The 14,054-nt window shown below is 40.7% G+C and overlaps 2 protein-coding genes across 2 annotated transcripts; one reads left to right on the forward strand and one right to left on the reverse strand.

Moving 5' to 3' along the window:
• Positions 1-545: 545 nt before the first annotated feature.
• bpnt2 (3'(2'), 5'-bisphosphate nucleotidase 2) lies at positions 546-10,763 on the forward strand. The gene is made up of 8 exons (XM_074650195.1): positions 546-1,137; positions 2,371-2,443; positions 2,548-2,694; positions 2,859-3,018; positions 3,249-3,344; positions 4,128-4,289; positions 4,809-4,943; positions 5,697-10,763. The coding sequence occupies exons 1-8, from the start codon at positions 1,019-1,021 to the stop codon at positions 5,837-5,839; spliced, it is 1,035 nt and encodes a 344-aa protein (XP_074506296.1). The 5' UTR covers positions 546-1,018; the 3' UTR covers positions 5,840-10,763.
• A 116-nt stretch (positions 10,764-10,879) lies between these two features.
• ankrd45 (ankyrin repeat domain 45) lies at positions 10,880-13,983 on the reverse strand. The gene is made up of 4 exons (XM_074650196.1): positions 13,741-13,983; positions 12,872-13,039; positions 12,689-12,774; positions 10,880-11,214 (listed from the first exon to the last, which is right to left on the reverse strand). Exons 1-4 carry the CDS (start codon positions 13,967-13,969, stop codon positions 11,074-11,076), a joined length of 624 nt encoding a protein of 207 aa, XP_074506297.1. The 5' UTR covers positions 13,970-13,983; the 3' UTR covers positions 10,880-11,073.
• Positions 13,984-14,054: the final 71 nt, after the last annotated feature.

A 14,054-nucleotide genomic window follows, 5' to 3' on the forward strand; every position in this document is an offset into this window, starting at 1 on the left:
AGCCAAATATTTTCTAATTTTTAATTTTAAATTTTTTAATTTCAACATTTTTTATAATTTTTAAGTTTTAAGTTTAATGTTGTGTTGTTGGCACAACTGACAGCCGTAACATCATGAAATAACTGCATTTCCTCTCTTTGGCCCCAGAGAGCAGCGAAACGCGTTTTTAAATTCTAGCTGAAGTTATTTATTTATTTATTTTTTTTAATTTTCTATTTTCTATTTTTTTTTTTTTCATATTTATTTTTAATTTTTAATTTTTTTTACTATTTTTAATTTTTAATTTTTTAAGTTTAATGTTGTGTTGTTGGCTCCTAAAAGAGTGAGATTAACAGCGAGCGAGCGCGAGCTCAACGCTGACTTTCGTTGACTTAACGGCCACAGGTGTCGCTGTTAACAAGCATTTCTGAAAGTTACAAATAGTCCCTTTAATAAAAAAAAAACGGCTCTCGGACGGGAGCCGGCTCTTATCGTTCACTTAAAAGAGCCGGCTCAATGAACCGGCTCGTTCGTAACCCACACATCACTAGTCATCATAACCCGGAAGTGAAGTGCTCAGCCTGGTGACGTTGGAGTTGGAGCTGGAAGATGAGTGAACAGAGATGTGATTGTTCCGTCTCTCTCTCGACTCCAGCGGACTGTTGGCTCGTTTCAACGCGTTAACAGCAACAATAAGGACCTTAACTACCGGAATGTCGTTAAAAACAGAAACAATAGTCCGTTATTTTGTTGTATTTCTTCAAACAGTCGTCGGACGATGCTAAACTGGCAGCTAACTAACCGACGTTAGATCGATAGTGTGTCTGTTCTTTGACAGCTATCCGCCTTCCAGCTGCTCACTACAGGTATTCATCTTAAAGGTGAACCTCCACGTGAGCAGCAGAAGGTTATTTAGACCCTTCAGGTGGAGGTGGAGGCGACAGCCACGTCAGCTAACGTCTGATCTCCTCTGGTCTGGTGTATTGGAGCTCTGCTGTGCTCTTAGTTTGGTTCTGTGATATCCAACAGTCCTGAGTTAATGGCTCCGATGGGTATCCGGCTGTCTCCGCTCGGTGTGGGGGTGTTCTGCCTGCTGGGAGTCGGTGTCATCTACCACCTGTATGCCGGGGTCATCTCCAACCGCCTGGCTGCCTTCAGGTCAGTCTCTCTGTCTCCATACAAGGTGGTACAGTAGCTTAATCTGCAAGGAAAGGCAGTCCACTATCTCAGAGAAGCTGGTTCTGAGACCAGTTTTTGTCTTTTTTTTAGGAGGGTACAGGTGGTCTTTAGGGGGAGATAGCAGGTCAACAGTAGATGTCACATAGAAGTAGTGTGCATCATCGGAAAGCTGGGAACCTGAAGATTAATCTGAGATACAGCTAAGCACTGTGTGTCAAGTTGTTCTAGTCATAAATCAGAAATAAACATTAATTCATTATTTAAAATGAAAAGGGTTTAAAACATTATGATAGAAGTATGTGATGCTCTATTATGTCTCATAAGTTGTTGCAGCAATTTTTGTGTTACCATTTGTTACACAGATTTGGTGCTAAATTTAACCTTTTTTTTCCACTTGATAATTAATAAAAATGATCAATAATCCCTCTAAAATACCACATTAAGACACCAAGACCTTGAGGATCACCATAGAAAAAGCCATGCTGTGATTTTGCAGATTTCTGCAAGAATTGCATTTTTTCGTCGATTGCATGGCGGCACTTCTGTTGTGTAAACTGCTCAGAAACCCCCTTATTGATCATTCTAGCTAGGAAAGCCATCCATCCTCTGAAAGCTCTAGGTCTCTAGTTTGTGTCTGTAAAGTTTCATGAGACTGTGATTATCCTAGGGTTCACCACAGGTCATTTTAGTGAGGTCAGGTTTTAAAAAATGGTCTCACTTCATGAAATAGCTGCTATGGGGACTAACATCATCACACATGAATACAGTTGGGCTCATTGGATCCACAAGAGTCTCAGCTTTACAGTGATACCCAATATATATAATTCCAAGACTGTTTAGGGACCCCAGTATGCAGAAATATTCAATTCAAAGACTGTAACTAGATTTTACTAGACTGTAAAGTGCTGAATGCTGACCTGAAAGCATTACCATTATTTCGATTTCAGTGGTCTGTGGGGAAACAACTGATTGGTCTTTGTCTGACATGGCAATGGTTCGATTGTAAGATGAGTGAATGAGCACAAAATATTAGTTTAATTTTAAAAAAGTACCGAGGGCAAAGTCCAAAGCTTGCCTTCTCATTCACCTTCCCAGAGCTGATAAGGCTGCTATAGTTTACTCAGGTTGGGTGTGAGGAAAGGTGAAAGCTTTTCTCAGTCGGTGCTGCTGTGTTGAAGCTGACATTCTTGTTCTGTCCCTTTGTCTCTGCAGACAGAAGAGCCAAGTGGATCTGAGGGACCTGCTGGCTGTCTCAGTGGAGGCTGCAGTGCTCGGTGGCTTAGAGGTAAAAAAACACTGGGTCTTCATGTCACAGCTCAATGGACAAATGTTAAGTAGGCTTTATAGTATAGACGTTTAACTAAGGGTGTTTTTTTTTTCCCTCCCTAGGTGAAGAAGGTGCGTGATGAGAATGGCCTGCAGGAGAAGTCAAAGGGCAAGACGAAGGAGGGAGTCAATGACCCTCTGACTATGGGTGACCTGCAGTCTCACAGGAAGATGTTTAACCTTATAAGCAACACCTTCCCTGACATCACGGTGAGCGCAACTCACTCCAGCTGTTGTGCAGGTTTCTTTTATTCTGCACATCATGAACTACTGTAGCAACAAAGCTAGAAAACCACAGAACCAAGTCTTGAATGTGATGTTAGAGGTGGAGCTCCACATTGATCTTGTCCTACCTGTATTTGCTTTGTGTTCAGGTGAACAGTGAGGAACATGACAGCGTGGTGGATAAGGCTTTAGCCTGGAGCCGGGACATTCCACAAGACATACTCGACAAGATAGAGGCGGGCAAGGACGTTCCTGCTGAGAGCATCACAGTGTGGATCGACCCTCTAGACGCTACACAGGAATATACAGGTGTGCAACTTGAGTCGAGTTGATAAGCCACACTGTTTGCCAAGTTTTTGTTTGACAAATAACATTAGCTTTAGGAGCACTCATGCTTGTTTGCATCTGAGCCGCAGCAAACCGGTTAATCTGATTCATCTCCCTTTGCCTCCCTCTCTGTGTCCCCTGGCTGTCTCTCTATCTTTCTCCTCTGCCCTCTCTCTCTTTATCTCTCTCTCTCTCTCTCTCTCTCTCCATAGAGAATCTGGTGAAGTTTGTGACCACAATGGTATGTGTGGCTGTAGATGGTAAACCAGTCATTGGGGTCGTACACCAGCCGTTCACTGGGTTCACTGGTAAGTGTGTGTTTGTCTCCACAACTTTAAAGTACTTTAGTTACTCTTTTTAGAATATCTCCGGAACGCTGCATTATAGAGACTCACTTTAACTTGCAGCTGCTTCGTCACCACCTTAGCTTTCTAATGAGGAAAGACGTACGTATGTATTCCTTTCAGGAGGTTTGTAATCCAGCTTGGAACAAGTGTTTTTTCTTCATAAAAGTAATAAATCCAACAATGAAAGTCTTCTGTGAGCTAACTTTGTATAAAAACGGACAGAAAATGCCAGGACTTCTCTGAAAAAAAATGTAAATGTCTTTTTTCCCCCCCTGATTCCCAAGACTTGGGAGAACATTTTTCAAAAGCCCAAAACATTGTTCCTCATTGTTCTCTGTGTGGTTTGAATACATTTCTGTGAGATTCAATTTCCGTTTTATTTTTTCTCTTGTCTTTATGGTAATTTTAATTATTTATACATTCATGTGACATCACTGCATCTGACATATTCTAATAGCCCAGTTTGTCCTGAAAAAAAACAGGCTATAATTGTGCCTGTTTGAATAACAATCTGACATTTTTATTGAACTAAAGATATTTTTCTCTCCGTTGTGAAGATCACTGAACTTCAAGTTGATCTTTATCCCTTTCTCTTGCCATCTGCCACATTGTCATTTAGGTGAAGAACCTGTACAATTAGCTTTCTAGAGCTTTGACAGTTAAGACGTCGGTCGACAAAATAAAATGAATTGAACTTCTCCCCGCCTCTCTAACCCTAACCCGTTCCCTTTGTCTCTCCCCCAGCCTGGGCGTTTGTAGGTCAGGGGTCAAACATGAGTCCCCGTACGTCCTACAGTGTCAGCCCTCCGAAGGCCATCGTGTCACGTTCTCACTCTGGAAAAGTTAAAAGTTTTGTCCAGGATGCTTTTGGAAACAGCACAACAATTATAGAAGCAGGTGGAGCAGGTGAGCAGAGAATTATTTTACATTTATTTTACATTTTATATTTAAGTATTGCCTCTGCAGACAAAGTTCAAAAGCTATATCTGCAACTATTATATCAAGTAAAAACAACTATTGTTCCGTTTTCTTAATTGTTTAACGGTACTGTCAGTTTGATAGATTTTCAGTATTTTTGCACCACAGGACACATTTTTTCCTCCAAAAGAATGTACGTGTGTTCGTAATTTGATCTTCTCATAGTGTTACACTATGAGCCACTTGATCCCCAAGTATCAAGACATTATTTCCCTCTCCTTCTCTTTCTTTCTCGGTCTCAAAAGGCAGAGGTTTAGAGGTGTTTAGAGCTAAATCGGTTGACTTGAGAAGGGCAGCCAGCGGCAGCATTCTCACTGTAACAAGGCAGTAAAGAGGTTTATGCAAAATGTAATCTTAATTTGTAGGACTAGATATCAGCATACTATACAGTAGCACTAGTGTGATACATATTGACACATTATCTCTCTCTCTCTCTCTCTCTCTCAGGATATAAGGTCCTGGCACTTTTGGAGATGCCTCCAAGTGAAACGAGTTCTATGGACCAGGCAGATGTTTACATCCACGTCACCTTCATTAAGAAATGGGACATCTGCGCTGGTGCAGCACTACTGAATGCACTCGGTAATGTAGCAACTATTATTTTCCATTGGTTGGTTTTCTTTTTCAGTTTCAAATTCTATTTAGATTTTCCTGTTTGATTAAATTGCAAGAATCCCTTTCGGTGGGCACGATGCGTTGTTTACTGGACTACATTTCAGTACGGTCTGGTTCGTAGATCGTGCGGTGGTTGATGTGTGGAAGTATGAGTTTTTTCACTTACATCAGAGAAAAACACAAACACAGAAATGTCTCGTAAACCAAAACTGCTCTGACTTCGGTAGAAAATAGTGTATTGATGTACCCATTACTCATAATATGGCCTATTAATATTTATTTATTCTGCTAAAGGCTTGTTACGTTATCGACTTATCATACGATATATGGACATAACCTCAATCATTTTTAAGTTATTGAATTATTGTACGATATATGAACATGACCACGATCATTTTTACGTCGTCAACATATTGTACGATATATGGACATGACCTCAATAATTTTTACGTTATCAACTTATCATAGAATTAAAACGCTCATTGTTCTTTTAAAGGGTGTACTTGTATTATTATGCTATTATATTATCATTATATCAGTGGCATAAAATGGCAATATTATTGTTCATCGTGATTATTTCTGGAACAATATATCGTCCAACAAAAGTAGTTATCGTGACAGGCCTACACACTAAGCTCTATTGTATTTTACATTTTTAATGAATGTGTCGTTATCCTCTATTGCACTGTACCAATGACATGTCAATCACCATAATTGTAGGAGGCCACATGACGACACTAAAGGGAGAGGACATCGACTACAGTGGAACACCAGTCAATAAAGGAGGACTGGTGGCCAGCGTTGGTGTGGACCACAAGGCCTTACTGGAGAAACTACCAAACTTGGACCTTGAAAAGCACTGAGGGACACAAACACAGAGCCATTGGTAGTCTGGTCAGGTTGTGGTAAAGGCAACATGTGGCAAGCTCTTTTCTATAACTGAGAGTGGGCTGTATCCAGGCCCGCGCCCATTTTCATCACCGTAGGGACACCAAACATCCGCCGATCAGATGGATTGGAGTCCCCGGCACCGGCACGGGCCGCCGAGCAGGACTGTGGAACCAACATGGCTGACACAATGGCTCTGAACGCACACTCCTGTACATGCATACATACCTGCAGCTAGGAGATAAAAACGGTACACCTTCCTCTCCACATGCATATACACACAAACACAAGCTCACAGTGAACACTGGAGTCCCTTCACCTTCAGAGGACAACGCTCTAACGTGAAATGAGGAGCACAACGCTGACCTTTACAACAGAACCTACGGAGTGACTGGCATGATCGTCTTTCATCATATTAAGTCTATATTCGTATTTAATGATACCATTTTCACGGTATCATTAAAGTCAGCTTTGGTCAGTTAGTGAAACAACAAGCTGTCATTATCTGAGACTGGATATAAATATGTAATACGGGGTTACGGGCCACTGGATTGCATTTCATCAACAAACCCCCCTGTACACAACAGTTCACTTCACACGGTGTTAAAGTGGTCCGCTGCTTCAACGTTGTCAACTGAGACGGAGCATTTCAGCTTTGGATTGACAGTGAATACGATCATTGCGGGGTTCAGCTCCGCTAGAAGACTCTCATTTACAACTCCACGAGTCGCCCAAATTTCTATTTGTTGGCCTTGTCCGCACTGTAGATGCAGTTACTCTCAAACTCCGGGTCTCTGGGAGTGAATTAGTCCAACTCTAATACAACAGTAAATGAATCCCAGAAGGGATCAGATTTACTAAGTTACTAATTAAATGACTAAAATGGTCAAAGGGAATATAAGGGAAATTTGAAAGTCTATTTTCTCATCTTATCATCTTTATTATCAGGTATGGCGTGATTTTTTTTGTTTGTGTGCATATATAACCGGAGAGTAACTCTTCTGTTGTACAGTATATACTCAAACATAGCACAATATGAAAAAAAGCAAAGTGTAGTCTACCAAGAGCAGAAGCAGCAAAGTTGAAAGGATGCTGCAAGGCTAGCAGTGAGTGCGAGGACAGATGGAAGATGATTGTTTTAAAGGGGACATATGGAAAAACTCCTTTTTTCAGTACTTGTGTACATTCATCTAGGTATCTGGAGTACCTACCAACCCACAAACTGTGAAATAAGACAACCCAGTCAGAAAACATGTGATTCAACAAACCATCCAGATGTGCCCCCCCCCCCTTCCTATGTCACATGCAGGCTCATTAGAATATATGAGAACTACCTTTGCAAAGGTGCACCATTTTTTTTCTCTCAAACCAATGAGAGCAGACTGGACTTTTTCAGGAATGGGGTCTTAAAGAGACAGGCGCCAAAATGGAGCGTTTCAGAGAAGAAGAAGTGAAGTGTTTTTTGAACATTAAAGCATGTAAACATGTTCAAGTAGAAACCCAAAATACAAAAATATGAACGTTGAAATGAGCACGATGTGTCCCCTTTAATGAACCTTAACCCCGAGCAGAGGTCTTAACCAGTCATAATAACTAATTTATAAGACTTTTTTTTTTTAATCTTCCTGAACATCCTGTAAATACTTGTAAAGAGTTGGACTTAAGCACATGTCACTGTCTGTTTCTCCACATCATCACCTCTCCAGTGTTTGGTTGGACTGTTGAATTTAGAAGAGAATTAAGATGAATCTTAATTAATGTACGAAAACAAGTCCCATCCAATATGTACAGACTTTATCACTGACCGGTCTGCCACGTGGGCATTACAGAAGAGAAGTGTTTCAGTAGTGTAACGTCACCGAGAAGAACTAAATGGAAGTTTCCTCCCTGTTTTCAAACCATTTCTGCTACTGAATAATGTGCTTCACACTCTTCAAAATGACACCCTGGTACAGCACTAGTCATATTTTGTTGTAGACTGGACTGTACACTGTGTAGTACATCTGTACTTGCATGGTTTTGTCCTCTAAAACCTTTTCACCTTACTGAACAATGTCTCAATCAACCCCTGTTCCTGCGGTCGTACTACTGTAGGTCTTTCTGTACTGTCTTGCCAATATCTGCGTCGTGTTCATCAACATACACGAGCAACCTGTTTGTCTCAGCAGCCTTTGTCTCCTTCATAACCTTGTATAGATACAATAATGTGTATAGAGGTTAAAAAGTTCATTCAACATGTTTTGCCACAGACTGAAGATAAATAGATATGATGACGACTAGGAGCAGCTGTCAGCAGGTTGAAGGTCTAGTCTGGCTGGTGTGATGATGACATCAATAAGTGAAACTAAAAGAGACAACAGCTTTCAGCGAGGAATCCGGAGCTGTTGGGCTAAACTTCAGTTTTATGATTCGAGTGCCTTTTTGATGATGGTGTTGGCCACAGCACTCATGATTTCTGTATACGTTGCTACGGTAACGATGGTTAATATGCAAGGGGTAGTGCTGCAAATATGGCATTACAGTGACATGGGTACTATTGTTTTGTTGGGATGGACATATGAATGCTGTACATGCTCTCACTCTTGGACACGGCTCCTTGTGTACTGTAAGAAAGAAGCAGTTAAGGGAGTATGGAGAAGGGTCTATCTGTAGGTCTCGCAGGCTACACGACACTCCCCCGGGATTAACATACATCAGACCGGCACATACGGGCGCAAATGTCGCCCTCTTTTGGGGGGAAATAGAACTGAAGATCCCGTAGACTTCAATTTGACGTGTGTTCGGATTGTAATTTTGACAAGTTCGTATGCATTCATCTCGTTATACAAACTGTAGCTTTATGCACATGCCTAATAATTATTTTGCCACCTTGCCTGAACCTAAGCGTTCGCGATACCTTAATAAATGAAGGTTGATGGCCGCCATGTCCCTTCAGTGTTCCCCCGTCCAACACAGTGGCTGGATATTGCTCATCCAGACATCTCTACATATCGGATTGAACACGTTAGGCTACGTGTTGTCTGTAAATAACCAACGTAGGACACGGCAGGGAAACAAATTGGAGATCAGCGTCTTTGGATTTATTGTTGGTACAACCAACTACACAGCAACTCTTTGGCATAGCGTTATTACTATGAGCGGTTTGTTTAAAGCAGAAGTTTGGAGACATGTTTCAACTTTACTCTGTTACCGTCTATGAGGGACATGGGATTGTTTTCCCCTAAAAGGGCCATGCAAGCGTACTCTTGGATGACTTATTGCCGGTCTGATGTATACTTATTTTAACCCAAACTATGATCTTTTCCTAGACCCAACCAATTAGTTTTTGTGGCTAACCAAACTGCGACCGTTTCGAGGGCGTATCATGTAGTAGACGTGTCCTGTAGTACTGTGCAGTACTGTATCTGCAGATAGACCTACTTGGATTAAAGGGGAACTCCACCGATTTTACGTAATATGGAGTCATAGTGTGTTTACAGGTGTTGGGGGGTACTACTGCATATGTGGAAAAAAAAGTTTAATAAAACCTTTTGTGTCTCCAGAGGGAGCTGAGTGAAATCTGAAAAATTGCCTCAAGTGATGTCACTTAAGTCCGTCTCAGTTGGGGCTGAGAAATTTGAAAATGAAAAACCTTTGATGGTGTGGAGTTACAAAGTAGCGAGCTTACCAGACCTCTGTAGCCCGCTGCTATGTAGAGGCTACATTAGCCGCTACTAGCATAAAACACCCGGATCTACGAAATGTTGGGGGTCGAGTTGCATTGTGGGTAACGTAGGCACCAGGAAGAAGAATGCATAGAATAAAAAAATATCTGTGTATACACCTGAAAACTATTGTTTTAAAAGTAATAATTACCAGTTCAGTTTCTTAAAAGCCTCGAGCATTTAGCAACATAGTGGAGCCAACATGGCTGCCTTAAGTTACCAGCTCCCGCCAGTGACCGCAGCAAAGAGACGAGAGCCATTTTGGACTGAAAACGCCTATTTTTATGTTTATATTTTATTGTTCAACACAGGCCATTTCGGTAGAATATGACAATAGAATAGAAATAATTTGTTTTACTTTTTAGGCCGACGTTTAACTGGCGTCCGGTAGTCGCTTTCAGTCCAAAATGGCGGAGGTGTAGCTTTGCCGCTGGGCGTGGATGTTGCAATTGAACGAACAATTGACTTTCACTTCTTGGCAATATACAGTACGTTCTTTGGCTGTTGCTGGAGAGACTCTTGTGTTCTTGGTAGCTTTAGATACAATCAACAGTAACCAGTGACAACAACAACAACAAGAAAACCGATTATTATCTCCACTTTGAGAGCGTGAATTGTGAAGAGACCTGACGGAGTCTCGCCAAATCTTATTGTAGCAGCTGTGTTGCTGGAAATCATGTTGAATAGTTCAGATATGATTTAGTCGGCGGTCAAAAAAACATGTTAACCAATGTCCACAAAGCTGGCATGCTGATGGAATTTGAAATACCTAAAAGGGATATTGTTATGATTATTATTATGTAGACGAATGTATGTCTTCTGTTGGTCTCTGTGTGTGGAGAGATGTGATACTGGAATGGGTAAAAAACAGTTGTGTGATTAAACTGAGCTCTCTATCTGACACATGGCAGCATGCAAAGGCAACGAGGACGGGTTTATTCCCCTCAGTTTATAAGTGAAATGGCAGCAGATTTAAAGTGGAAACCTAAACCCAAACATTTTACTCTAACTGCCCGTGTTCTTCCAGATACTCAGAGGTGGTTTTCCTGCCATGTACCATGTTATATGGCTGTTTTGTGTGGGGTGTGAACTGTCTGTCAGATGGTCTGATAACCAGGTTGTTGAGCAGCTGCTCTGTGAGTCTCTCTCATCCTGCTTCTGCTGTGAATTTCCAATAAAACATCAGTGTGCATGATGGTACGTCTCCTTTGGTCTTACTGTAGCAGGCAGATGAAGTTACTTCACGAGGTCTGAAGTCATGTGGGTGCAGTGTGAAATTAAAGTAGTGAATAAAGAGTTACACAAGAAAAATGACAATTATACATATCGTAATTATACACGGAAAACAATTTGACCTGCTGTTTTGACAGGCACCCTTAGCTGCTGCAAACAGATAAGATGATCCATTGGTAGGATTTATGGATAAAATAAACACATTTGCAATCACGAAATCAGTCCACAGTAGTTAGTATAAGACGGTTCCTACAGTACACTGGGGAGAGATTTCACCGAGTTGACAGCTTGAGGAGAATAGGCTGAAGAGCGTCCTCCATGTCTTTCTTCTGGGCTATGAAGTCTGACACTGTTGAGTTGTTGCCGTTCTGAATCCAGTCTGACTTGGCAGAGCACCTACGCGAACAGATGCTCTGTGCAGAAATTTACAGAAGAGACGGGAGAAACACATACGTAGTGAGGAAGAAGCACTTCAGCCGAGGAGGACAGCAATAATTAAATGGCAGAAAAGATTTTTTTATTTTCATTATTATTCTTATTCTTAATGAAGTAATGTTGCCTCATCTGCATGAATATGAGAGAATTTGGAATATGCCTTATTGTTTGAATAACAAACGTGAACAGGAGTATCAGGCCATGATATAGATGTTATCAGTCGCTATAAGCACCATAGATGTGGGCCATTAGGGGCCTACTACGCCTACTACGTTCTAGTATGTAAAACTGTATGAAATGTTATGTTTTGATCACAAACAAAAAGCCTTCTTTAGGTTTAGGTAACAAAACTACAACTTCTTTAGGTTTAGGCAAAAAAAAAACTGGTTTAGGCAATAAAACTACAACTTCTTTAGGTTTAGGCAACAAAACGACAACTTCTTTAGGTTTGGGCAACAAAACGACAACTTCTTTAGGTTTAGGCAACAAAACGACAACTGCTTTAGGTTTAGGCAACAAAACTACAACTTCTTTAGGTTTAGGCAACAAAACTAAAACTTCTTTAGGTTTAGGCAACAAAACCACAACTTCTTTAAGTTTAGGCAACAAAACAACAACTTCTTTAGGTTTAGGCAACAAAACCACAACTTCTTTAAGTTTAGGCAACAAAACCACAACTTCTTTAAGTTTAGGCAACAAAACCACAACTTCTTTAAGTTTAGGCAACAAAACTACAACTTATTTAGGTTTAGGCAACAAAACTACAACTTCTTTAGGTTTAGGCAACAAAACCACAACTTCTTTAAGTTTAGGCAACAAAACTACAACTTCTTTAAGTTGAGGCAATAAAACGTACAACTTCTTTAGGTTTAGGCAAAAAAACCTCTTAGATAAGTTTAAGGACAAACACCATGTTTTGGGTTAAAATAACTACGAACACAAAGACAGTTACACATTGTTGGTTTCACACGAGATGCAAGGGTTAGGGTTAGAGTAAGGTTTAACCTTCTTTTATACCTTCTTTCAGTGATCTACCATGTGAATAGATGATAAAACCTACTACTAGGTGTAGTAGGCCCCAATTGACCCACATCTATGGGGCTTATAGCAACTGATAATACCTATTTAATAGCCTGACAACAGTCTCATCGGCTGTTCATACTATATGCACTTACCCATTAGATAACATTTAGCAGATGTTTTATCCAAAGCGACTTACATTTGAGGAGCAATTTAAATATTTTATATCATAGATATTTTGTAGCAAATAGAGAAAAAGCTGAGAAAATGTAAAATGTAGGCTACAATGTATGAAATGTCAGGTGTATATTGCTGTGTCCCTTCATCCCTGCTAAGAATACACCCAATGTTTTATTCATAAGCAATAATAAAATATGAAAAAGAGCTATATTAATAGATACATTTGATTCCTGATGTAAATAAATGTGTTACCTTCTCTTCCTTTGTAAGGTTCTTCTCTGGGTCAGAGATGAGATCTTTAACAAAAGCAATATATGCCTTCAGGTCCTGTTTGGCTTCTGCACAGAGATAAACACACATTACAGGTTAATTAATGATAACATCTTTACTTTAATCAAAGGTAATGCCATAATAACATCAGCTACACACACACACCGGCCAGGATGAGACAGTCAACACAGTCTGTCCTGGAGTATGTCCTGGCCAGGTCCACAGGCATGTCCCCTTTGAAGGTCTTGGCCTTGGTGTCCGCTCCCAGTTCAACCAGAGTCTTCACCGTCTCCAGGTGTCCCCAACAAGCAGCCAGGTGCAGTGAAGAATAACCTGCAGGGACAAAGAGCACCAGACTGAGACCAGGTACAGGTGAAATACCTCCTACTGAGAGTGCCTGATCAAATATTAATCAATATTCTGTTACTGTAATGCCTATTTCTCACAGAAATTGTTTTCAGAAACATCTTGTAGTGTACTGTTTAGCTGTAAAATGAGAAAAAATGTGTCCTTGAGCTAGACACTTAACCCCAAATTGCTCCCGAAGCCATAGCCATCGGCGTGTGAATGAGTATTTAAATTATCCTGATGGGCAAAGTTGGCACAACTTCTTTAGGTTTAGGCTACAAAATTACGCCTTCTTTAGGTTTAGGCACTAAATCTTCAACTTATTTAAGTTTAGACAACAAAACTACAACTTCTTTAAGTTTAGGCAAAAATCCCAAGTTAGGTTTAGGCAATAAAACTACAACTTCTTAAGGTTTAGGCAACAAAACTACAACTTCGTGAACTTAGTGGAAAGCGCTTTGAGTGGTCGGACCACTAGAAAAGCGCTATATAAATGCAAGTCCACTCCATTCCATTGAATTACAATATGCTGAAAGGTTATTATGGAATTTTTACCCAATGATGCCAAAAATATTCTGCTTACTGCAGCTTTAATTTGGTCTCGGTGGACTAGTGGAGTAGCATCTGTAGTCTGATTTATTTACTGGCTTAAACTCTCTCTTTAGTTAATGTTTATTCCCACTCACCTCTGACAGTCTGCTCGTTGATCTGAGCTCCGTGTTTGATCAGCTCTCTGACGATGCTGCTCCTCCCCAGCATGGAGGCTGTTAACAGAGCATTTCTCCCGACCTCGTCCTTCATCGTCCCGCACACATCCTCCTCCTCTGAGAAAGCCTCAGGGTTTAAAAGCTCCTTAATTCTCTCCAAGTCCCCAGACTGCACACATTTAAAGATTTCCTCTTGCACAGATGTCATTTTTGCACACTTACTTCTGTAGCTGCCTTGTCCTGCACAGACTGGAGTTTACCGTTACCATGGTTACAACGTCACCTGCTGTGAA

This window comes from Sebastes fasciatus, chromosome 11, assembly GCF_043250625.1.
Source record: "Sebastes fasciatus isolate fSebFas1 chromosome 11, fSebFas1.pri, whole genome shotgun sequence".
NCBI lineage: Eukaryota > Metazoa > Chordata > Actinopteri > Perciformes > Sebastidae > Sebastes > Sebastes fasciatus.